The sequence below is a fragment of the Leucoraja erinacea genome, chromosome 16 (genome assembly GCF_028641065.1).
Source record: "Leucoraja erinacea ecotype New England chromosome 16, Leri_hhj_1, whole genome shotgun sequence".
Classification (NCBI taxonomy): Eukaryota; Metazoa; Chordata; class Chondrichthyes; order Rajiformes; family Rajidae; genus Leucoraja; species Leucoraja erinaceus.
In genome coordinates this window covers 29,058,624-29,084,113 of record NC_073392.1, presented here as the reverse complement: position 1 = coordinate 29,084,113, position 25,490 = coordinate 29,058,624, and the positions used below count along the sequence as shown (strand labels likewise).

Genomic DNA, 25,490 nt, shown 5'->3' with positions numbered 1-25,490 from the left:
ATTTTCCCTAGTGTGTTGGATAGTGCCAGTGTACGGGCTGATCGCTGGTTAGTGCGGACTTGGTGGGCCAAAATTCATAGGTTTTAGAGCAGGATTAGGCCATTCGTCCCAGCAAGTCTATCCGCCGTTCTATCATGGCTGATCTATCTTTCCCTCTCAACCCCCTTCTCCTGCCTCCCCATAACCCCTGACACACGTACTAATCCAGAATCCATCAGTCTGCACCTTAATGATAGCACTGACTGCCTCCACAGCTGTCTACAGTCCATATTGGACAAGAGTCTTGGAGTCGCATTCTATACCCATGGAGTCAATAAAATGAATGGACTGGGCTCTTTACACTGTCATCGTGTGGATGCATTTAACATGCATTCCGTCGATTTCCAAGCATCCGAGACATGTTAGTCAGAGGTCTGTATTCATAATGCTAAAGATTAGGTGATAACACACGTTAAATCGTTTCTGTTGAATGTGATGTGGTTAATGTTGATCATCTGAATCACCCTTGTCATATCACTGTCGGAGCTGTTGCTCACCTGATTAACCTTGAGGCTTTACTCGTTTTTTTCAAACCATTCTGGAAAACAAGATAAGTGCCAATAAATCAAAAGCATTTCAAATGCATAAAGCAAGAAAGACAGTGTGAATTATGGGCTGAGAAACGGCATCGCATTACCAGCGCGGGTCCCACCTGCGCACATTAAGTGAATGTATTTAAATTGATTGTGTTGGCTTGACAGCCAAATCCTGTGGCGGTTTGGTTGCTTTGGTTTATTGGAATCATTGAATAGTTTAGTTTATAGCCCCCACATGGAAATGGACCCTTCGACCCACCGAGTCCATGCTGACCATTGGTCATCTGTCATGCTAGTTCTATGAGGGAGCAAGGAACTGCAGATGCTGTTTTACACAAAGTGCTGGCTGGAGTAACTCGGGCGGTATCTCTGGAGAATAGAATCGAGGAACTGCAGGTGAAGAAGGGTCTGTTTTACAAAAAAGGACACTAAGCCACATCTACTCCCTAAGAGCAATTTACAGAGGCCACAACATCCACAAACATGCACGTCTTTGGGATGTGGGAGGAAACTGGAGCACCCAGAGGAGCGGTAGAGTTGCTGCCTGATAGCGCCAGAGACCCAGGTTCGATCCTAGCTACGGGTGCTGTCCGTACAAAGTTTGCATATTCTCCTTGTGACCGCGTGGGTTTTCTCTGGGTGCTCCGGTTTCCTCCCGCACTGTAAAGACGTGCAGGTTTGTAGGTGAATTGGCTTCTGTAAATTGTCCCAAGTGTGTAGGATAGAACAAGTGTACAGGTGATCGCTGGTCGGCACAGACTCGGTGGACCGTTTCCACACTGTAGCTCTAAACTAAACTAATCCCACGTGGACTCGGGGAACATGCAAACTCCACATAGACAGCAGGATTGAAATCGGACCTCTGGCATTGTTAGGTCGGAAGTCTACTGCCGTGCCACTGTGCAGCCCCAAAGCTCTTTGTGGCATGCTGCATCTTCACCTTTGTTCTACCTATTTTACTAGAAACTGAACTGGCTGAATAGCATGTAAAACAAAGCTTTTCACTGTACTTTGGTACATGTGACAATAATAAACTTAAACCTAGTTCCACCGTTTGGCTGCCGAGTGCTTTGGAACGTCCTGCGAGGGATATGCTGGGCACTATGTAAATGCAAGTCTTTCCCACTTGTCAGTCGATGCAGAAGCCATTCATTTCTGAATCAATTCATACAAATTAGTTAATTACAACACAGACAAGTTCTTGCTTTTAAATATCACAAGATGCCTTGAGGTGTGTTAGCGAACAGATTATAGTGCAGAGCCACAGGAGATGTATGGAGAGATGATTGAATCTTGGCAGTACAGGTAAACTCTCATGAGTATAGACATGTTTCAAGAGTAAATCCAAAGTACTTTGACCAATTCCATTGCTCAGTCCGCATCTTAATCAAAGCTAAATAAAATGGCATAAAGTGCTGGAGTAATTCAAGAGCAGCACGGTGGCGCAGCGGTAGAGTTGCTGTCTTCCAGCGCCAGAGACCTGGGTTCGATCCTGTCTATGGGTGCTGTCTGTACTCCACTTGTACGTTCTCCCTGTGACCTTGTGGGATTTCTCTGGGTGCTCTGGTTTCCTCCCACACGCCAAAGATGTGCAGGTTTGTAGGTATATTGGCCACAGTAAAATTGAAACTTGTAATCGAAGTGATGACTGGTCGGTGCAGCCTCGGTGGGCCAAAGGGCCTGTTTCTGCACTATATCTTTAAAACTAAACTCAGCGAGTCAGACAGAACACGGGGAGCATGAATGGGTGATGTTTCTGGTCTGGACAATTCTTTGGCCCAGAAACGTCACCTATCCATGTTCTTCGGAGATTGTGCCCGACCTGCTGAGTTACTCCAAGACTTTGTCTTTTTTTTATGTGAACCAGCATCTGCAGTTCCTTTCTTGCCTGTCTTCATGTACTTGAGGGGCTGAGTCTGGTGAGGCGTTGAACAAGGGAAGGCGACATCACCCCCAAGGGGCCACATGAGTGGAAGGGTGCGTTGTGTAAAGACTGGTTTAGTTTGCTATTGTCACATGTACCGAGGTACAGTGAACAGCTTTGTTGCTGCGTGCTGTCCAGTCATGGAAAAGCCATTACATGATTGCAGGAGCTGGTCTTGGCATCCTGTTCAGCAGAGACATTGTGGGCCAAAGGGCCTGGTCCTTTGCTCTACTGTTCAATGCTTTATGTTATAACACTAGGGTATGACACCCACTGAATGTATAGATGCTAAGAATAAATGAAGAATTATTTGCGCGTTTTTTTGGTTTGTTTATATATTTTTATTCTGCAGAAAATTTTATTTTTTGAAAAGTTTAATTAAAGCACAAATTTGCATCCCTATCCTCTTTCCATCCCCCATTAATAATTAGCTGTTGTGCAGGGGCCAGTATGATGAATCTGCAATGTGTGCTGAAATGCTAGTTGGACTTTAAGTCTACGTGTGTGTTTGTAGCTAGTGCTGGTTTTGGCTTAATGTTGTGGAAAATAGAGGAATGTTATGCAGAGTGGCTCTGGCGTTGGCCTTGCTAATGGAAGGCAGCTGAGTGGCTGTACAGTAGAGACGGCAGTCGTGTAGGAAGGAACTGCAGATGCTGGTTTATACCAAAGTTAGATACAAATGCTGGAGTAACTCGGGGATCAAGCCGCTTCTCTGGAGAAAAGGAATAGGTGACGTTTCTGGTCGAAGCCCTTCTTCAGACTGAGAGACGGGGGACTGGACCGTCGTATATAAGCAGGTACAAAGAACAGATGAAAGAAAGGTATGTCGCAGTTGATCGCCCCAGCTCTGTGCCTAATGGGCTTGTTTGTCACTGTGATTTGGGCAATTTGTGAGAAAGATGTAATTACAGAATTTGCCCGGTGTACGTTGGTCTGCTGCTTTGTCCCTGGGATTCAATTGAGCAATTAGTGTCAGCAAAGTATCACGAAGAACTGGTGGCCTGAAGATTTGGGGGATGGGTGGGGAGGGGGAACTATTTGTGTGCATTTGTTTAGTAACAACGTCTGTTGAATTTAAGGGCCATGATTAATTCCCAGGGACTGAGTGCCAACTCTCTCCACCAATGTGTTGCGATGGGATTCTGTTCTTAAATCGTAGGAGTAGAATTAGGCCATTCAGCCCATCAAGTCCACTCTGCCATTTAATCATGGCTCAACCCCATTCTCCTGCCTTCTCCCCGTAACCTTTGATACTCGTAATATACCAGAACCTGACAGTCGCCATTTTCAAAATACTCAATGGTTTGGCCTCCTCCACTGTCTGTGGAAATGATTTCCAAAGATTCACCACCCTCTGACCAAAGAAATTCCTCCTGGTCTCCGTTTATATTCTAAGGCTGTGGCCTCTAGTCCTAGACTCTCCCACCAGTGGAAACATCCTCTCCACATTCACTATATCCAGACCTTTCACTGTTCGGTAAATTTCAAAGATGTCCCCTCATCCTTCTGTACTGTACTACAGGCCCGAAACGATCAAATGCCCATCGTACATTAACCCAATCATTCCCGGGATCATTCTCATAAACCTCCTCTGGACCCCCCCTCTCTCCAACGCCAGCACATCCTTCCTCAGATATGGGGCTCAAAGTGGGTCACAATATTCCAAATGCAGCCGTTTTTAAATTCTAGTCCTCTCAAAATTAATACGAACAATGCATTTGCCTTCCTTACTACTGATTCATCTCGCAAATTATGATCGATTAAACGATACAGCATGGAAACGGGTCCTTCGGCCCACCAAGTCCACTCTGACAGTTGATCATGTTCGCACGAGCTCTATGTTATCCCATTTTCTCATCCACTCTCTACACACTCAAAGCAATTTACTGAAAACCAGTTAACTTTCAAACCCGCATGTCTTTGCGATGTAGTGGGGAAACCGTGGAGAGAGAGTGGCTGTTTTCTGTGTAGTTCCCATCTGTGCGCTGTGCTGAATGCGAGATGGACAAGCCAAAACTGTAACAGTGTTGCAAATCAGAGACTGGACAATGAGTTGCTCTCAGAATTTTTCTTCCATCAAGCATGGACCTATTGACATGTTAGGGGGGAAATCAACTTGCCTTGTCTGGTGGAGGATTTGAAGCCTGTATTTTCACGCTGTAAGGGTTTTCCTGGTTGGAAGTCAGTTATGTACGAACATAGGCACAGAAAAAGATCTCCGTCCGTTGAGCCTTTTCCATCATCCATGATTAATCTGATCTTCACTGCTCCTGGTTTACATCCATAACTCTAAATACCATCCCTCCTGGCTATATAACTCTCTACTTATCTGACAGCCTTTTGTCTCCTTTTCACCTCTATCCTTTGTCCAGCAGTCTGCCAGTCACCCACCCCCCCCCCCCCCCCCCCCCTCCTCACCTGTATCCGCCTATTGCTTGCCAGAGTTTGCCCCACCCCCCCACCTCCTTCCCCCTCCCCACCTCCATACAGCAACCAGTCTGAAGAAGGTCCCAACCTGAAACATCACCTTTCCATTCCCGCCATAGATGCTGCCTGGCCTGCCGAGTTACTCCAGCAGTTTTTGCTTGGCTCTAACAACCCTCGTTTGGAATATAAGGGCAAAATAAATCGATGCAAAGATGGTCTATTTGGCCCCTCATTCCTGGTCAGCCATTAAATAAGATCATGGTTGATCTTTCATTTCTGCGCCACTATTCTGAATCTCATCTCAAGGCTCTGCCTCGGAGGGCGGTGGAGGCCGGTTCTCTGGATACTTTCAAGTGAGAGCTAGATAGGGCTCTTAAAGATGGCAGGGGATATGGGGAGAAGGCAGGAACGGGGTACTGATTGGGGATGATCAGCCATGATCACATTGAATGGCGGTGCTGGCACGAAGGGCCGAATGGCCTACTCCTGCACCCATTGTCTATTGCTCCCTCAATAAATATCTTGAATCGATTCTATGCCACAGCCTGAGCTGAGGGTGGGTAGGAATTCCAAATTTTAATTTTATAATTGTACTGAAAGGGAGCAAGCCCTCAAGTCTAGGACCAGAGGGCGTAGCCTCAGAATAAAAGGATGTACCTTTAGAAAGGAGATGAAGAGGAATTTCTGCAGTCGGAGGGTGGTGAATCTGGGGGAATTCCTGTGAAGGCCAAGACATTGGGTATTTTTAAAGCGGAGATTGAGAGGTTCTTGATTAGTAAAGGTGTCAAAGGTCGCCGGGAGATGGCAGGAGAATGGGGTCGAGAGGGTAAGATAGACCAGCCATGAATGAATGGCTGAGTGGACTCGATGGACTGAATGGCCTTATTCTGCTCCTATGAATTATGAACTTATTTTGACCCAAACAGCCAGAAAAACACCACCCCAGCTGACTCCAGCCTCTGCTGCTATTTTACTGGATAAAATTCCAGATGTCCCCTACACCGTGTATAAACAAGTCATTCAGTCTTATTTCTGGGCTCCCTCACCAGAATTCAGCCCAAATGTGTTTTAACTATTTTGTTTTGTTCAGACAACTGTGCCAAGGGCCATTGCCCCATAAAGAATCTGATTTAGTTTGGTTTAGAGATACAGCCTGGAAACAGGCCCTTCGGCCCACTGAGTCCATACCAACCATCAATCAAGCCCTTCATACTAGTTCTGTTATCCCACTTCCCGAAAAAACTGGGGCAATTTACAGATGCCAATTAACCTGAAAAAACCTGCACATCTTTGGGATGTGGGAAGAAACCAGAGCAACCTCCTAACTTGAGGGCCTGGGTTATAGGGAGAGATTGGGCAGGATCAAACATTATTCCTTCCAGTGCGGGAGGATAAGGGATGATCTTATAGAGGTGTATAAGATCACATGAGGAACAGATTGGGTGAGTCTTTTACCCAGACTAGGGTAATCGCGAACCAGAGGACATAGCTTTAACGTGAGGGAGGAAAGATTTAATTGGAGCCTGAGGGGCAACCTTTTTACACAAAGGATGGTAGGTGCATGGAACAAGCTGCCAGAGGAGGCAGTTTATGCAGATGCTATCACAGTGTGTAAGGAACATTTAAATAGGTGCATGAATAGAATAGGTTTACAGGGATATGGGCCGAATGCAGGCAGGTGGGACTAGTGTCGATGGGATATGTTGGTCAGTGTGGGCAGGTCGGGCCGAAGAGCCTGTTTCTCCACTCTGACCTGGAGGAATTGCACATGGTCATAGTGGAACCGTGCACACCTACACAGCACCCGTGATCAGGATATAACCCGGGTCTCTGGCGCTGTGAGGCAGCGGCACTACCAGCTGCGCCACTGTGCGCCCACGTATATGAAATCATACACTTCGATGTGAACCCAGCTGAAAAACATCTGCAAACAAGAGGAGAGATTTCCCTGTGGTCGGCAAGCTGACACAAAGTGCTGGAGTAACTCAGCGGGCCAGGCAGCATCTCCGGAGAAAAATGAAGGGGGACGTTTTGCATTGGGACTTTCTTCAGACCAAAGATCCTACAGCAGAGCAAGATAGGCTACTTCTGCGAAATGCAATGTGCCGACGTGTAGTACGCTATGGAGGGGATCATGGGCATTTTTCCCCACCCATTTTAGTAACCGGAACCTACCTGACCCGACCCGACTCACAGTGTAATCAACGTTGCGGGGGATCAGTTTTTGTGTGTGATATAGGGTTAGATTCATAGTTTTGTTAGTTCATACTTCTGTTAATTCTTGTTAAAGAATAAAATGTTTATAAACACCCATACATGAATGTGATATAAATGTATATAATCATATAACACACACAATTATATTTCTTCTGATTTTTATATCCAACGATGAACTATTTCAGACTAGACAAGGGACATTAAATAAGAAACATTGTAAACCTCCCCACAACTTCACACACATTAGGCCCTATCTTCCCCCGGCACTCCCTCGCCTCCCCCCACACTACAATGTCTCCCCACCCCCTCCTATGCTGTAGTCCCTTAACCCACCAGCCCCCAACCCCACATCTCTCCCCATGCTCTCTGCACCCCGGCCCCTACCCCACCTCTCTTTCTCTCCCAAAGATCTTATAGCAGAGCTCTGCTATAAGATCTTTGCTCTCTGCACCCCGGTCCTACCTAACCCTCCTGCGCCACCACTACCCCACTTGCACTACTCCCCTCCTCTCTCCCCGCTGCCCCGGGCCGCGCACCCCCTCTCCCCGCTGCCCCAGGTCACACACCTCCTCTCCCCGCTGCCCTGGGCCGCGCACCTCCTCTCCCCGCCCAAGTCAAAGACTTGCGAAGATACGGGAGCGGAGGCGGAAGCAAAGATTCGATCTTTGGCCGGAAGCAAGATGGCGGAACAAGATGCTGGAGGCTGGTTGCTAAAATGGGTCCTATAATCGCCCATGAATCTGCCCATGACCGTACTACGTGTTTTGCGTAGGAGTAGGCCACCTTGCTCTGCTATAAGATCTTTGCTTCAGACTGAAAGTTGAGGGGGAGGGGTGGAAGGGGGGGGGGTGGAGCTAATAAAAGACAAGAACAAAGCAAAGCGGGCAACAGATGACCAAGGAAGGATGGAAGCCACAATGGCCCATTGTTGGGTGGGGAAGAGGTGATAACGAAGGGATAAAGGTATGCGAACAGTGGAAGTAGTAGGATGTCTATGGTGGCGGAGGGTGGAGAGAGGAATGTAGGGGTTGCATAAAATTAGATAAATCAATGTTTGTACCGAAGATAGAGACAAAATCCTGGAGTACCTTAGCAGGTCAGGCAGCATCTTTGGAGAAAAGGAATAGGTGATGTTTTGGGTCGAGACCCTTCTTCAACCCATACTGCTGGGTTGTAAGCTGCCCAAGCGGAATATGAGGTGCTGTTCCAGCACTTTGTGTCTTTCTTCGGTATGATCTGACATCTGCAGTTCCTTTCTACACATCTGGTGGGCGGCAAGGTGGCATTGTGGTAGAGCTGCTGCCTTAGTGCCAGAGACCTGTGTCTGATCCCGACTATGGGCGGTGCCTGTATGCAGTTTGTACCTTCTCCCCCTTGGCCTGCATGAGTTTTCTCCGGGATCTTCAGTTTCCTCCCACACTCCAAAGATGTACAGGCTTGTAGGTTAATTGGCTTTGTATAAAAAATTAAAATTGTCCCTTGTGTGTGTAGGGTAGTATTCACATGCGGGGATTGCTGGTCAGTGTGGACTCGGTTGGCCGAAGGGTCTGTTTCTGTTCCTGTATCTCTCAACTAAACACGGGTGTAGTTTGTGTAGTCAGATTCCTGACCTCTGCCCTCTGATCCCTTGTGGGCCTTGTAGCTAAACAACCAAGAAGGGCAGTGAGGTCCCAATTACATAAAATGCCTGGTTCATGAGACCATGGACCCATCTGTACACGTTTCTCATCCCAGATGTTATCGGTAGAGCAACGAACGACCTGCTATGTGATGGGGCAGTCGCTGAGTTAGAGAGGCTGGGTGATTCTTGAATCTATCACCGGTTTGTTACGCTCCGTATAATTCTGTCGCATGGCATTCTACCTTAATTCATCTTTGATCTCGTGTCCACATCTGTAGACATTATTGGGAGCAGCTGGAAGCTTGCAGGACAATTGCAATCCATCTGCTGGAGTGGGAATTGAACTGTTGGATGTCCAGCTGTAAATTCCACTCGTGTTCTTAAATGGTTTTCAGGTAGAAATATTGAACTTTATTAATATATTAATTTTATTCAAATATTACCATGAAGCTTTTTTTCTACCAAGTGAGATTGAACAAAAGAAAACTGAATTCAGTTTAGTTTCTTCTTGTTACATGTACCGAGGTACAGTGTAAACCTTTTAGACTTTGCAATAGACTTTTGAGATACAGCTTGAAAATGGCCCTTTGGCCCACCGAGTCCGTGCCGATCAGCGATCACCCCGTACACCAGCACTATCCTACACACTCGGGACAATTTACTTTTTTTTTTTACCAAGGCAAGTGACCTTGGTAAATTGGTTACATGTGGGAGGAAACCAGGGCACTCGGACAAAACCCAGGTGATCACAGGGAGAATGTAGAAATTTTGTGCAGCCAACTCCCGTGGTCAGGATCGAACCCGGGTCTCCGGTGTTGTAAGGCAACAACTCTACCAATGTTTTACTGTCCACTTGTTTGCATGCTATCCTGTAAAGAAAGTGACAAAGGGGCGGCGGATCTGTGGAATTCATTGCCACAGACGGCTGTGGAGGCCAAGTCAATGGTTATTTTTAAGATGCAGATTGATTCTTGATTAGCACGAGTGTTGGCGGTTACCGGGAAAAGGCAGGAGAATGGGAATTGAGCGGGAAGGATAGATCAGCCATGATTGAATGGCGGAGTAGACTTGATGGGCTGAATGGCCTAATTCTGCTCCTATAACTTGTGAACGTGTCAAATAAGGGTAGAAAAGGATTGAAAATGGAGGGAGGGACATGGTAGGAAGGGGGTGGGGGAGGGGAAAGGTGGGCATGTTAATATGGTATAGGGAGGAGAGGGAGGAAAAAAGGTGGATGTCACCGGATATTGGCAAATTCAATGTTCATCCCATTGGGTTGCAAGTGATTACAGTCATGCTCTGTGTGGTTGTGTCTTGGACGGGACTATAGAGTCGGACAGCATGGAATCAGGCCCTTCAGCCCAACTTGCCCCTGCTGACCAAGCTGCTCCATGTGCACTAGCCCCACCTGCCCATGTTTGGCCCATATCCCTCGCCTGGATCACCTGAGGTTGAGGGGAAACCGGTAGAAACATATAACCTATATTCCCCCCCAGGGTGAAAATGTCAGAGACTAGAGGGTGTAGTTTTAAGGGACAAAGTTTAAAGGAAATGTGCGGGGCAAGATTTTTACACAGAGCCTGGACTGAGTTACCAAGGGTAGTTGTGGAGTCGGATATGATAGCAGCATTTAAAAGGCTCTTAGATAGGCACATGGATATGGAGGGATATGAGTCACATGTATGCAGAGGAGAGGGGATAGTTGGTCGACACGGAGGGCCGAAGGGCCTGCCTCCATACTATCTCTAAACTAATCTTGTTTAACTTTTGGATAGGCATACGGGTACGCAGGGAATGAGGGATATGTGCGCGCAGGTAAAGGTTGATCTTGGCATCATGTTCAACACAGACATTGTGGGGCCGAAGGGCCTGTTCCTGTGCTGTACACCTTTTCTCCACTCGCTTATTAATGCAGAGAAAAAGGGGCAGCACAGCAGTAGAGTTGCTGCCTTACAGAACTAGAGACTAACCACGGGGTGCAGTCTGTACGGAGTTTGTACGTTCTCCCCGTGACCACGCGGGTTTTCTCCGGGTGCTCCGGTTTCCTCCCACACTCCAAAGCCGTCCAGGTTTAGTTGGTTAATTGGCTTCAGTGAAATAAATTAAAACATTTCCCTAGTGTGAGTGTGTGTGGGATATTGTCAATGTGCGGGGATCGCTGGACGGCGCGGACTCAGTGGGCCTGAGGTCCTGTTTCTGCGCTGTATCTCTAAACTAAACTGTTCTATATTCACAACGATGCACTCATGCCGTGCTGTCTGTTCACAAGCGAGCAGAATCACTCCATGCACTTGGCCGGCTTTGCCCCTTTAATCCTTTCGACAGATAGTGTTTGGCGTAGAGGGATTGCTACGATAAATTTGCAAAACAGATCTGCTGGGAGAAGTGGCTTGTGTCTCGCCCACGTCTATAGAGAACGGGAGGGAGGGAGGGAGAGAGAGAGATATACCTGTTATAGAAAACTCGCAACCCGTCAGAAGGATGAGAGGGAATCTCATTGAAACATATAAGATTATTAAGGGTTTGGATATGCTAGAGGCAGGAAACATGTTCCCGATGTTGGGGGAGTCCAGAACCAGGGGCCACAGTTTAAGAATAAGGAGTAAGCCATTTAGAACGGGCACGAGGAAACACTTTTTCTCACAGAGAGTGATGAGTCTGTGGAATTCTCTGCCTCAGAGGGCAGTGGAGGCAGGTTCTCTGGATGCTTTCAAGAGAGAGCTAGATGGGGCTCTTGAAAATAGCAGAGTCGGAGGATATGGGGAGAAGGCAGGAACGAGGTACTGATTGGGGATGATCAGTCATGATCACATTGAATGGTGGTGCTGGCTTGAAGGGCCGAATGGCATACTCCTGCACCTATTATCACTGTGCAGTAACCAAAACAGTGAGCCAAACACACAGTGCTGGTGGAATGCAACGGGCCAGGCAGCATCTGTGGAGGGAAATAGGCAGGTGACCTTTGGGGTCGGGACCCCTGGAAAGTTTTCTAAAGATTCTTTCTGCTTAATAACTCCAGCATCTGCAGTCTCTTACATGTGCAATCAAGGCAAGAGAAGATAGACACAAAATGCTGCAGTAACTCAGAGGGTCAGGCAGCATCTCTGGAGAAAAGGAATAGATGACGTTTTGGGTCGGGACCTTCAGGGGAGAGTACAACTAAAAGTATGAAAAGGCTCGGAACAAATCTGAGCCCGTACCGATGGTCAAGGGAAAGTAGAGCCCACAACACTCCATTGTTGGCTGCGGAATAGGTGATATTGAAGGGATTTAAGGATGTGAACAATGGAACTAGCAGGACGTCTAGGTTGGGGCGGAGAGAGAGGGAATGCCGAGACTCCGTTTCCCATGATGTGGGTTGGGACAGTATTGATACATTCGGGGCAATTTACAGAGGGCCAATTAACCTGCAAACCTGCGCATCTTTGGGATGTGGTAGGAAACCCACATGGTCGTGGGGAGAACGTGCAAACTCCTCACAGATGTTCATCTCGTTTGGGTTGGAAAGCTAGCCCAGTGGAATTGTTTCTCAAAAATACCAGTACTTGGGCAAAGTGGTAGAACATAGCAGTCGGGTGCCAGGATGAGTACTTGCTAGGGTTCTCTGGCTGAAATTGTGACTTAGGGTTTCACCAAAATCCCTTTAAGAGAGCCTGCTCGCTTGACTGTGCCAGAGGACAAGAGGAAAGAAAAGCCTGAATTCTTGCAGAACGCAAGGGGAGGGTTTGTTTGTTGTGGGGAACCCTGTGCCTGATACTATCTGGGTCTCCTAGGCTGGTGATGTGTGTGTGTTCATAGCACAAGTTACACAGGGCTGTACTGGAGAGGAATGGCTCCCTCCGATATACAAGACGGCTCTCAAACTCCTGCACAGAGATGTAGGCAGAAGGGAAAGGGGTGGGGGCGGGGGATTAAATATCCGGGCAGCCATGCTTTGTGGAGCCTTTCTGTTAAAATTGTTCCTCTGTGCGTGCTGCCTCCCTTTCTCTCGCACTCCCTTGCTCTCTCACACACTCTCTCTTTCTCACTCTCTCTCTCTCTCTCTCGCACTCCTCTCTTTCTCACTCTCCTCTCTCTCACACACACATCTCTCTCTCAAACACGCGCACACACATTCACTCACACGCACACACTAACGTTTTTTCTCTCACTCACCCACTCTGTGTGTGTGTGTGTCTCTCTCTCTCTCTCTCTCTCTCTCAAACTCTCTCACACTCCCTCTCTCTCTCTCGCACACACACACACACACTCCACCCCTCCCTCGCATGCCGACAGACCTGTGCAGAGCCAGGTCTCGCTTTGGTTCCCTTCTTGTGGTGATTGGAGCCGGGCCAAGGATCATCAAGCATGCAGGGAGAGGGGGTGAGAGGAAGCGTACACTTGTCCACCACTCAGCCGTTTGTGTTTGTTGCAGGTAACAGAGGGGTGGGGATGTGTGTCAGAGGGAAGGCGAGGCGAGGGGGGGGTAACCCGAACCTTGTACCTGCTCACTTGTTAACAAAAGAGGAATGGGTGTTCTTTTAAAATGCATTCCAGAATCTGTTGCTATGCGGAAAGTGAATTGGTTTCCAAAGTCGGTGTGTGTCTGTGAAGGGCATGTGTCTATGGTGTTTATATGTGCATATCAGTTTATCTGTGAGTTTGTATTTGTGTGCATGCATGTACCTGCGCTTATGTGGGGATTTGTGTTTTATGTGTATATATGTGGGCATTACTGTTTACATACCTGTGAATGCGTGATGTCTGTGCATGTACACACATGTTTGTGTTGATATGTGATGTATATGTGTAGTGTGCATGTGTCTATTTGTGCTTATATTTGTGTTGTGCGTGTGTGTCTGTGTGTGTACTTGTGCAAGTATGTTGTTTGTGTGTGTGTTTCTATTTGTATGGATGTGTGGTGTGTGTATGTCTTTGCCTAAATGTGCACTTGTGCTGTGTTGGAGTGTGTGTTTAGTTCAATTTATTGTCACGTGTACTGAGGTACACTGAAAAGCTTTTGTGTGCTGACCAGTCAGCGGACAGACAATGCCTGATTACACGGGCGTCCGCAGTGTGCAGATACACGGTAAAGAGAATGATGATGTTTCCAAGATAAATTCCAGTAAAGCCCGATTAATGCTAGTTCCTGGGTCTCCAATGAGTGGTTATTTGTTGGTGTTTGTATAATTGTGCTTCTGTGGCAATGTTGTGTGTGGTGCGTATATGTCTTTGAATGTGCACGTACTGTGTTGGAGTGTGTGTGCGCATAAATGTGCTTGTGCATACGTGTGTGTGCTTCTATTTGTATGTGCGGTGTGTGTGTGTGTATGTCTTTGAATATGTACTTGTGTGCGTTTCTGTGTGTGTATAACTGGTGGGTATGTGGCGTGTGTGTGATTGTATTTGTGGGAAGGTGGTGTGTGTGTGTGTGAATGTTCTTGTGTGTATGTGGCGTGTGTGCGACTGTACTTGTAGATGTGTTTGTGTGTGTGTGTAATTATACTAGTGGGTATGTGGCATGTAAGCAAGCAAGGTGCACCTCCAGTCCCTTACCCGTGATGCTGCTGCTGGCAGTAGGTGGGTGGGCAGAGGGAGGTGCACCTGTGGCCTCTCCATCTCCAGGGCTGTAACTCTCCTTCCCTTTCCCTCCCGTCCACAGGACTGTGCTGGCTTGCAGCGTGACGCCTCCGTGAGGACAACCATGAAACTCCTGTGGAACTGCTTCGTGCTGCAGTTTCTCACGGTGGAAGGCTTTGGAGCGCAGCCCACGGCAGTCAGTGGCAACCCCAGGTTGAAGATATCTTACAACGGTGAGTCGCCATACTTATAAATAAATAAATATATATATATTTTAATTATTTTTAATCAAAAATATTAATTCAGATATTAAAATAGTACAGTAAAAAAGAACAGTACCCACCACCATAATACATGACAAACGATAAACTGTTATACAACTATCTTGCATTCCTTGTCAAGGAGCATTCAACCCCCCGCGGTGTCCAGCGGTCCCGGAAATCCCCCAGGGAGCCCATGGACAGCGCGTGGACTCGCTCTAACACCACCCGGGCACGGACATAACCCCGGAAAAGGGGCCTGGCAAAATCATTAGTGGCAACTTCCTCGTAAATCTCCTCTGCTCTCTCTCTCCAGCTTGACAACAACAGCTTTTGGTTCTGTTTGGGTCTGCTTTCAGCTGTCTTTCACCATAGTGGTGGATATTACTTTCCTGCCCTCTCCATCTACTCGGCAACTATGCACGGGCTTATTTTACTGCTTTGTCCTGCTCCAGCCAAAGCTATAAGCAGAGGAAGGACGCATTTGGATTATTTTCTCTGGAGTGTCAGAGGCTGTGGACAAACCTGATAGAAGTGTATGAAACGATGAGAGACATAGATTGGGTAGGTAGCCGGAATGATTTATTTTTCCCCGGATTGGAAATACCAAAGATTAGAGGACGAAGCTTTAAAGTGGGAAGGGGAAAGTTTGGAGGAGATGTGCGGGAGAAGCTTTTTACACAGAGGGTGGTGGGTGCCTGGAATCCCTGTCGAGGATGGTGGTGGAGGCAGATACCATAAGGGTATTTATGAGGGTTTTTAACAGGCGCGTGGATATGGAGGGACAGTGATCACGTGTGAGCAGAGGTTAGTTTAACTTGGCATTGTATTTGGTACTGCAATGGTGGGCCTAAGACCCTGTTGCTGTACTGCACTGATTTGCCCATTCTGAATTTGCATTCCACATGATGACGGATATAAACCTCTGCAACATGGCGAGATATTTGGCTGGTTATACTGCTTCCTGAGAACATCAGGTGCAACGTTCCTTGACCTCCATTGCTTAGTCTGCACCCCAAAGCGGGCAACGCTGTTGAACTCCTCCGACCTCCGAGCGGCGCCATTGCCCCTTGCTGAACCATGCTCCGTTGAACTTCATGATGGTTAGCTGAAGATAAAGTCTTGCATTTGAATAGCGCCTTCCATAGATTCCCTCTGCAGTGGGTGGATTTGTTTTTTGAAGAACAGTTGCTGTTATAATGCGCGAAATGAAACGTCTAATTTGAGTGGAAGAAACTCCCACAAGCATATTGGTGATGGCGACTGGATGATCTATTTAGAGATACAGCGTGGAAACAGGCCCTTCGGCCCACGGAGTCTACAACGACCAGCGAGTACTCTGTGCGCTAGTTCTATGTTATCCAACTTTCTTATCCACTCCCCACACACCAGGGGAAGGTTTACAGAGGGCCAGTCAACCTGCAAACCCGCAAGTCTTTGGAAACCGGAGCACTGGAAGGAAACCCATGTGGGTTGTCCTTGGTGTGTGTGTGTGTGTTTGTAGGATAGTGTTAAGGGCTTGTCCCACTTTCACAACCCAATTCACAACCTTTTTTACTCGTGGACATTTTTCATCAGGCTAGAAAAATGCTCCGACCTACTTGATGCCACGAGTAACTACGACTAGCATCACGACCTACCTACGACCTCCTAGGACATACGACCTTGTGACGACCATGCTGCGAGTATGAGTCGAGGGCAAACTCGGCAGAGGTCGTGAATTAGGTCGTGACAGTGGGACAGGCCCTTTAGTGTGCGGGTGATCGCTGGTCAGTGGGGACTCGGTGGGCCGAAGGGCCTGTTTCCGTGCTGTATCTCTAAACTAAAACTAAACTAGTGTGAATTGGTGATCGATGGAAGGACTGGACTTGGTGGGCTGAAGGATTCGTTTCCATGCTGTATCGTTCAATTTAATCCAATTCGATATTTATTTATTTATCCAATTCCCAACAGCAGATCCTGCTTCTGCCACAGGCTGTTCCCTCTGGATTCGGCCCACGGTCCGTGTAAGGATGTGAAGGATTTAAAAAATATATGTTTTTAATCTTTACTGAGGTGTTCAAAATCACGAGCGGAATAGATCGGGTAGATGCACAGAGTCTCTTGCCCAACAGTAGGGGAATCGTGAACCAAAGGGCATAAGTTTAAGGTGAAGGAGGAAAGTTTTGTTTAGGAATCTTAGGGGTAACATTTTCACATAAAGGGTGGTGGGTTTATGGAATGAGCTGCTGGAGGAGGTAGTTGAGATGGAGCGTATCGCAATGTATAACAAGCATTTAGACGGATACATGGACAGGACTGGTTTGCGCTGAGATTACTTGGTTTATACTCTCTAGAATTTAGGAGATTGAGAGGGGATCTTATGGAAACTTACAAAATTCTTAAGGGGTTGGACAGGCTAGATGCAGGAAGGTTGCTCCCGATGTTGGGGAAGTCCAGGACAAGGGGTCACAGCTTAAGGATAAGGGGGAAATCCTTTAAAACCGAGATGAGAAGAACTTTTTTCACACGGAGAGTGGTGAGTCTCTGGAACTCTCTGCCGCAGAGGGTAGTCGAGGCCAGTTCATTGGCTATATTTAAGAGGGAGTTAGATGTGGCCCTTGTGGCTAAGGGGATCAGAGGGTATGGAGAGAAGGCAGGTACGGGATACTGAGTTGGATGATCAGCCATGATCATGTTGAATGGCGGTGCAGGCTCGAGGGGCCGAATGGCCTACTCCTGCACCTAATTTCTATGTTTCTATGTTTAGAGGGATTTGGACCAAGCACCGGCAAGTAGGATTAGTGTGTTTGGGACGTGTTGTACAGTGTGGGCAAGTTGGGCCAAAGGACCTGTTTCCACACTTTATGGCTCTGACTCATCCAACAATAACATGGTCAACCTTCAATAATCAATACACTTAAAGGAGGGGTGATCAGAGGGGGAAACAAGTCTGCGCTGAGATTCTGGGTGGATCGGTTGCCAAGCATGATGTCTCCCTGGGTTCTCCGCTGCCAACGTTGTGCCAGTGCAGGCTAGTTATAACTAAGCGTCCAGCTGAGAATGGGTAGGTCCAGAGGGGGCTCTGGAGTCCCCATCGAGGGGGTGGCAGGTAGCCTCGCTTCCACCAGTTGTGCTTTGGGGAAGTTAAGACTGCATGCCGAGTGCCTTTTAAGCTCCTTAAAAAGTCACTCCCTGCATTTTTCATTGCCACCACACCCAGGTTGTGGAAACACCCCCAGGAAATTCTGACCTGCTGCATTCCACAGGAGTTTGTTTGAACTCCCTCCATCTTCCCCTGGTGCAGAAGGTGCACGGAGGAATTGTCCCAAACATTCCTTTGATGTCCAACGTAACCTGGCCGCTCCTTTGTTGCACAGACTGAGTCACCGATCTCTGCCTCTGGACTCTGTGCAATCACCTTGTGCCAAAGAGATTCTTTGGGCCAAAGAAAACGGTGGTTGTAACGTGGAACCCTCCCACCTCACGGTGGATTTGAATGACACTTGGGTTCGCAACAATCCAGGCTAGAATTTAATTGCAACTCCTGGCAGAGCCGATCCCTCCTGTGTTCTTGTTTAACTCTCTCCCTCGGCTCTGGAAAGAAAGAAAACATTCAAAGCATTTCCAGTCCAAGTCCACCGTCTGATCAAGACTCGAGTTCTCAATGGGAAGCAGCGTCAGTGTGTTTAGTTTAGAGATACAGTGTGGAAACGGGCCCTTCGGCCCACCGAGTCCATGCCAACCCATCGATCACGAGTTCACTAGTTCTATGTTAATCCTGGTTTTGCACCCTACACGCTGGGGACAATTTACAGAAGCCAAGGGTAGTGGGAAGAAGCAGTGGACTTGTGGCCTTGCAGCGCCAGTGTCCCGGGTTCAATCCTGACCTCGGGTGCTGTCTAAACGGAGTTTGTACGTTCACCCTGTGACCACGTGGGTTTTCCGGTTTCCTCCCCCATTCCAAAGACGTGCAGTTTGTGGGTTGGTTGGCTGTGTAGGATAGAACTAGAGTCCGGGGGATCATTGGTTGGCGTGGATTCGATGGGCTGAAAGTCCCGTTTCCATTCTGTATCTATAAACTAAACTAAATTAACCCACTCAACTTGGATGTCTGACCAGCGATCACCCCATACACTAGCACTATCCAACACATTCGGGACAATTTACAATTTACAATTTTACATAACCTCCAAACCTAAACCGGGGCACCCAGAGAAAACTCATGCAGTCACAGGGAGAACGTACAAACTCCATTCAGACAGCACCGGTAGTTGGGATCGAACCCGTGTCTCTGGCGCTGTAAACCAGAAACTCTGCCGCTGTGCTGCTCCAATCCATGTGGTTGGATTTCAGCTGTTCGCGCTCTTGTCTCTGACCTTGGAGGTTGCCGATTCCCATTATTGTCATAGTCCGAGGCAAGTGAAACTGAAAGGGTTGTGGTGACCCCAAACACCCACTCCCAAACCTATAGTCCATGTGAAAGGCCAAGTCCAATTCATAGGTAGTGCTACACTGCAGGAGGCACCACTGTGCAAAGGAGACCCCTTCTACTCTCTCAGAGACCCCATGCTACCTTAGAACATTACTATAACAACATTTAGGAAACATTTGGACAGGTACATGGATCAAATAGGTTTAGGGGTACATGGGCCAAACTTGGACAGTTGGGACTAGTTGAGATGGGGATTCTTGGTCGGCGTGGGCAAGTTGGGCCGAAGGGCCTGTTTCCATGACGAATGACACTTTGACTCTTCTGTACACTCTCCAAAGCTACCACATCCTTCCTGTAATTGAGAAACCAGAACTGCACATGTCTCCAAATGTCACCTCACCAAACCTTTGCCCCATTGACCAGGCACCCAGAAATATCACTGCTGATTAGTGTGGTTTTGTTTGTTATGTCTACTGAGGTACAGTGAAAAGCTTTTTGTTGAGTGCCGTCTATGTTAGTCTGCGGAAAGGTGATACATGATTACAATCGAGCTGTGTACAGAAACTGAAGTTTGCATCGCCTCCCTTTGCTTACTTGAGGTTAGTTTAATGTCACGTACAGAGGTACAGTGAAAAGCTTGTTGTTATGTGCTATCCAGTCAGTGGAAAGACTATACATGATTACAATCAAGCCGTCCACAGTGTACAGATACAGGATAGAGGGAATAACGTTTAGTGCAAGGTAACATCTGATCAAAGATAGTATGAAGGCTTCCAATGAGGTATACGAGAGATCAGGACAGCTCTCTGGTTGGTGATAGAATGGTTCAGTTGCCTGATGATCGCTGAGAAGAAACTATCCCACCATGGTACCAACGGTACCACGGCAACCAATTTCCTTTATACTTTTTACTGTGGGCAACGGTAGGTTCCAGAACTAAGGGAAGGCAGTAGAGTGTTTTGAAGCCAGATGCTGCCCCCACCCCCCCCACCCCGAATCCTGGCTTCATGTTGCTCATGGGAGGTCAGCTCATGTCACAGAAAATCACACTTCCTCACTTCAAGCCTGCAGTTGGGTTCAGGGGGATTTGGAGCCTTGGGGAAACCTGCAATTGATATTGTTTCTCCAGTTACAGACAGGTGTAGTCGTAAACTCTTAAGTAAGCGTGAGATGTGTAGGTGTGTGTACACGTGCTCCCTGCATTCTAAACCGGTGCAGCATTTTAAACAGGCTCTGATATTCTTCAGGAGAAGCTGAAACGTGTCCTTTGGCCCATCAAATCCGTGCTGACCAGCTCCCCGCACACTAATACTACACACTAATCCCCGCAATACTACACACTAATCCCCTGCTCCAGGAACAATTTACAATTATACCAAGCCAATTAGTCGACAAACCTGTACACCTTTGGAGTGTGGGAGGAAACCGGAGCACCCGGAGAAAACCCACGCAGGTCGCGGGGAAAATGTACAAACTCCATATTGACAGAACTCGTAGTCAGGATTGAACCCGGGTCCCTGGCGCTGTAAGGCAGCAACTCTACCAGCTGTGCCATGCAGGTTGGGACCCTTCCTATACTACATTCTTTATGTCTGAAGAAGGGTCATGCCATCTCTCCATTCCCTATACATTTGCGAGACCTGCTAAATTCCTCCAACATTTTATTCTTTTGCGCATACATTTGTGTGTGTTTGCGCGGTGTTCGCGCGAGTCAGAAGTAACGAAGGCACGAACGACTACGATGCAGAAATCTTCAACATAACAACGTGCCGGAAGAACTGGTCAGGCAGCATCAGTGGAGAGAGTGGACAGATGATGCTTCGATCCTGAAGAAGGGTCCCAATCTCTCTATTCCCTTCAGATGTTGCCTCAACTGCTGAATTTCTCCAGCACTTTGTGTTTTGAGTCAAAAGAAATATCTGGCTTGTAAAATTGCCCCTAGTGTGTACTATAGTGTTAGCGTGCAAGGTGATCGCTGGTCACCGCGGACTCTGAGCCGAAGGGTCTGTTTCCGCTCTGATAGGGAAGTCGGGTCCACTCTCCAGTTGGTGAGAGGACGGATGAATTGCCTCATAACAGCGGGGATGAAACTGTCCCAGAATCTGGATGTATGCATGTTCACACTTCAATACAGCTTGCCTGATGGAAGAGGGGAATGACCCGGATGAGACTGGTCCTTGATTATGCTGGTGGCCTTGCCGAGGCAGCGTGAAGTGTAGATGGAGTCGATAAAAGGGAGGTTGGTTTGTGTGGGAGGGAACTGGCGATAGAAAATGCAGCGGGCAGATGCATCAGTAACCGAATGAGCTGATTATGTTACTCTGGGTCTCTTTGCTTGTAGAGGGATCTGGTAAACAGATCAGATGGGGAACATACTACATTAGTATTACAAATCACAGCAGTTGTTTGGCAGCTGAGGAAATAAGGAATCCAGACCTGTCTGTCTGTTTTTCGTCCCCATCACTTTCTATCTCTCACTTGCTCCAACTCCTGTCTCTCCCAAGAGGCCAGGTATCAATTGACCACGGCTCAAAACATTTATACTGTTGCATAAGAGATCCTGCCACACCAATGGAAGTAAAGTCAAGTCAAGTTTATTCGTCACATACACATACGAAATGTGCAGTGAAATGAAAAGTGGCAATGCTCGCGGACTTTGTGCTAAAAGACAAACAAACAAACTACAAACAGAATGGAACAGAATCACACGTTCTTTTACATATTCAATATTGTGGGCGGAAGGAAAAAGGGAAAAAAAAAACATCAATTAAAAAAAAAACACAGTAGCAGGAGCAGCATGGTGGCGCAGTGGTAGAGACCCAGGATCGATCCCGACTATGGGTGCTATCTGTACGGAGTTTGTACCTTCTTCATGTGACCGTGTGGGTTTTCTCCGGGTGCTCCAGTTTCCTCCCACACTACAAAGACTTGCAGATTTGTAGATTAATTGCATCTGTGAATTTCAGTTTTGTTTATTGTCGCGTGTACCGAGGTACAGTGAAAAGCTTTTGTTGCGTGCTAACCAGTCAGCGGAAAGACAATACATGATTACAATCGAGTCATCCACGGTGTACAGATATATGATGAACCGAATAACGTGAATAATGTTTAGTGCAAGATAAAGCCAGTAAAGTTCGATCAACGATAGTCCGTGGGTCTCCAATGAGGTAGATGGTGGCTCAGGATTGCTCTCTAGTTTGTGATAGGATAGTTACTTGATAACAGCTAGGAAGAAACTGTCTCATAACCAGGAGGTGTGTGTTATCACACTTCTGTACCTCTTCCCCGATGGAAATTGTCTCTAGTGTGTACGGGGTGTTCGATGGTCGGCACTGACTTGGTGGGCTGAAGGGCCTGTTTGCAAGCTGTATCTCTAAACTAAATTAACCTAAAGTAGCAGAGGGGAGAAGGAGCTAAGGAGAGGTTGCAGATTCTGCTCAAATCTGTGACTGGACAGACACTTTTGATGCATAAATCCATCTGCAGCAGCTGAAGAGATGGGTGGAATGTTTCTCTGTGTTGATGCTCCCAGCCGGCGGAAGTTATTCTTGTAAAATAGCCTGAGGAATTGCAATAGTTCTAAACTCAATTAACTAGTTTTTCTGTTTAAGAAGGAACTGCAGATGCTGGAAAATCGAAGGTAGACAAAAATGCTGGAGAAACTCAATGGGTGAGGCAGCATCTATGGAGAAAAGGAAATAAGCAACGTTTCGGGTTGAAACCCTTCTTCAGACCAGTTTTTCTTTTGCTTTTGGCATTCGCTAATTCCAGCAAGAAAAACTTGCTTTACTGCAACCACAGTTTCTATGGATAAGAAGGAACTGCAGATGCTGGAAAATCGAAGGTGGACAAAAATGCTGGAGAAACTCAGCGGATGCTGCCTCGCCCTCTGAGTTTCTCCACATTTTCTATGTACTTACATTTGCTGGAGTAAAATACCTTTGGGTGCTGCACAAATATCAGAGATAAACTTTGGTCATTGAGCAAGGTTTTGATGGAGCTCCTATAAGGGGGAATGAGAGTTGGAAGGGTTAAGATTTATTTTAGTTTTTGGTTTGGAGATACTGCACGGAAATCGGCCCTTCGGCCCACCGAGTCCGCGCCGACCAGCGATCACCCCGTGTACTAGTGCAATCCTACACACTAGGGACAATTTACAATTTTTACCAAACCCAATTGATCTACAAACCTGAACATCTTTGGAGTGTGAGAGGAAACCGGAGCACCCGGAGAAAACCCACACTGTCATAGGGAGAAGGTGCAAACTCTGTACAGGCATCATCTGTAGTCAGGATGGAACTCGGGTCTCTGGCGCTGTGAGGAGGCAACTCTACCGCTGCGCTACTGTGCTGCCGCAATGTTTTGGGGGGAATATCCAGTGATCGGTGGATTGGTCACCATGATGTGGTGATGTTTCAGGTCGGGACCCTATCTTCAGGCTGAAGATGATCCCTGAAGATGTTGTTTTCATCAAATGAGAGCGGTTATCATGGGATGTCTGTAACGGAGGCTAATGTCATGTTGCCTGATATGTTGTGTTTCTCAACAACACAAATGTTCACAGCACAATGGTAGAGTTGCTGCCTTACAGCGTCAGAGACCCAGATTCCATCCTGTGACCGTGTGGGATATCTTCAGGGGCTCCTCCCCCGCTCCAAAGACGTGCAAGTTTGTCGGTTAATTGGCTTTGATAAATTGCCTCGTGTGTGTGTGTGTAAGATAGAAGCTAGAAATAGAAAATTGAGGGGGAGGGGATCTTATAGAAACGTACAAAATTCTTAAGTGGTTGGACAGGCTAGATGCAGGAAGATTGTTCCCGATGTTGGGGAAGTCCAGAACAAGGGGTCACAGTTTAAGGATAAAGGGGGAAATCTTTTAGGACTGAGATGAGAAAAACATTTTTTACACAGAGAGTGGTGAATCTGTGGAATTCTCTGCCACAGAAGGTAGTTGAGGCCAGTTCGTTGGCTATATTTAAGAGGGAGTTAGATGTGGCCCTTGTGGCTAAAGGGATCAGGGGGTATGGAGAGAAAGCAGGTACAGGATACTGAGTTGGATGATCAGCCGTGATCATATTGAATGACGGTGCAGGTTCTAAGGGCCGAATGGCCTAATCCTGCACCTATTTTCTATGTTTCTATGTAACGTATAGGTGATCGTTGGTCGATGTAGACTCGGTGGGCTAGAGGGCCTTTTTCCACGCTGTGTCTCTAAACCAAACTTCTAAATCCTCCATTGAGGAGGGTAAATCTTCCTGTTGCGGGGAGATACGGGCCGGAGCTACAATGATCTCATTTTCAGTTGGAGATTAAAGTTGATACTTTGGGAAGTGATTTTTATTTTTAATCGGTGGGGTTCGTTTTGCATTGACATCATTCACCGCAATACTCGGCTGGTAACACAGAAGGGTTTAACATTATGTTGATGCCAATTTGCGAGCCTGGGACCTTGGCCATGGATACAATTCCCATGGATGAATCAGAATATTTGAGGATATCTGATAATCTGAAGAGTGGTTTTGGTGACAGCAGAACAAATTAAATGGCAAAGCATTTATTGAAGAATTTGGAGCTAGTCACAGCTGAACTGCATATCAGGCACTTGCCCAGGTTATTGAATGATAGAGCACAGCGGTAGAGTTGCTGCCTCACAGCGCCAGAGACCCGCGTTCCATCCTGACCTTGCAGTGAAACAGTCCAAATGTAGAAACAAGGAACTGCTGATGCTGGTTTGTGAAACAATGAGACTGAGCACTGGAATAACTCAGCGGATCAGGCAGCACCTCTGGAGAACAGGGATAGGTGATGTTTCGAGTTGGGACCCTACTTCAGACTCGAAGAAGTCTTTACTGACTTACTCAGAACGGACCTGAAACGTTAACTATCCATGTTCTCCTGAGATGCTGATTGACCTGCTGAGTTACTCCAGCACTTTGTGTCCTTTTGTGTAAATCGACATCTGCAGTTTGTTCTTATGCTGCTGGAGTAACTCAGCGGGTCAGGTGGCATTTCAGGTTGTGACACTTCACCTGAAACGTCACCTGTACTTTTCTCTCCCTCCTCCCCCTGTTTGTATAATCATTTACAGAGCATCTCTGGTGTTCTGCAATAGAGAATCTCAAGGTTTACAGCACTCTATGAAATTACATTTCTCCTTATCTTGGTCCCAAGCAACCCAACCCTTGGCTTGAGATTAAACCCTTCATTTTGTTTAGCTTTAGGTTTCGGTTTGTTATTGTCACGTGCACCAAGATAAAGTATAAAGCTTAGTTTAGTGATACAGCGTGGGAACAGGTCTTTGGCCCACCAAGTCCGTGCCGACCAGCGATCCCCGCACACTAACACTATCCTATGTACACCAGGGACAATTAGATGAAGCCAATTAACTACGAACCTGTAAGTCTTTGGAGAGTAGAAGGAAACGGGTGATCCCGGAGAAAACGGTCATGGGGAGAACGTACAAACTCCGTACAGGCAAGCGCCCATAGTCAGGA

The 25,490-nt window shown here is 47.1% G+C and overlaps 1 protein-coding gene across 4 annotated transcripts in view; it reads left to right on the top strand.

Moving 5' to 3' along the window:
* Nucleotides 1-25,490, top strand: part of sema3b (sema domain, immunoglobulin domain (Ig), short basic domain, secreted, (semaphorin) 3B) — a 249,149-nt gene that overhangs the window by 131,445 nt on the left and 92,214 nt on the right. For 3 of the 4 annotated variants that reach the window (XM_055648019.1, XM_055648017.1, XM_055648016.1), the window contains exon 2: nt 14,406-14,556. In XM_055648019.1, the coding sequence (XP_055503994.1) occupies nt 14,448-14,556 (109 nt within the window). In that variant the 5' untranslated portion in view covers nt 14,406-14,447. Of the gene's footprint in view, nt 1-12,969; nt 13,179-14,405; nt 14,557-25,490 lie in introns of those variants that run through there. The other variant, XM_055648018.1, reaches the window with a different exon arrangement.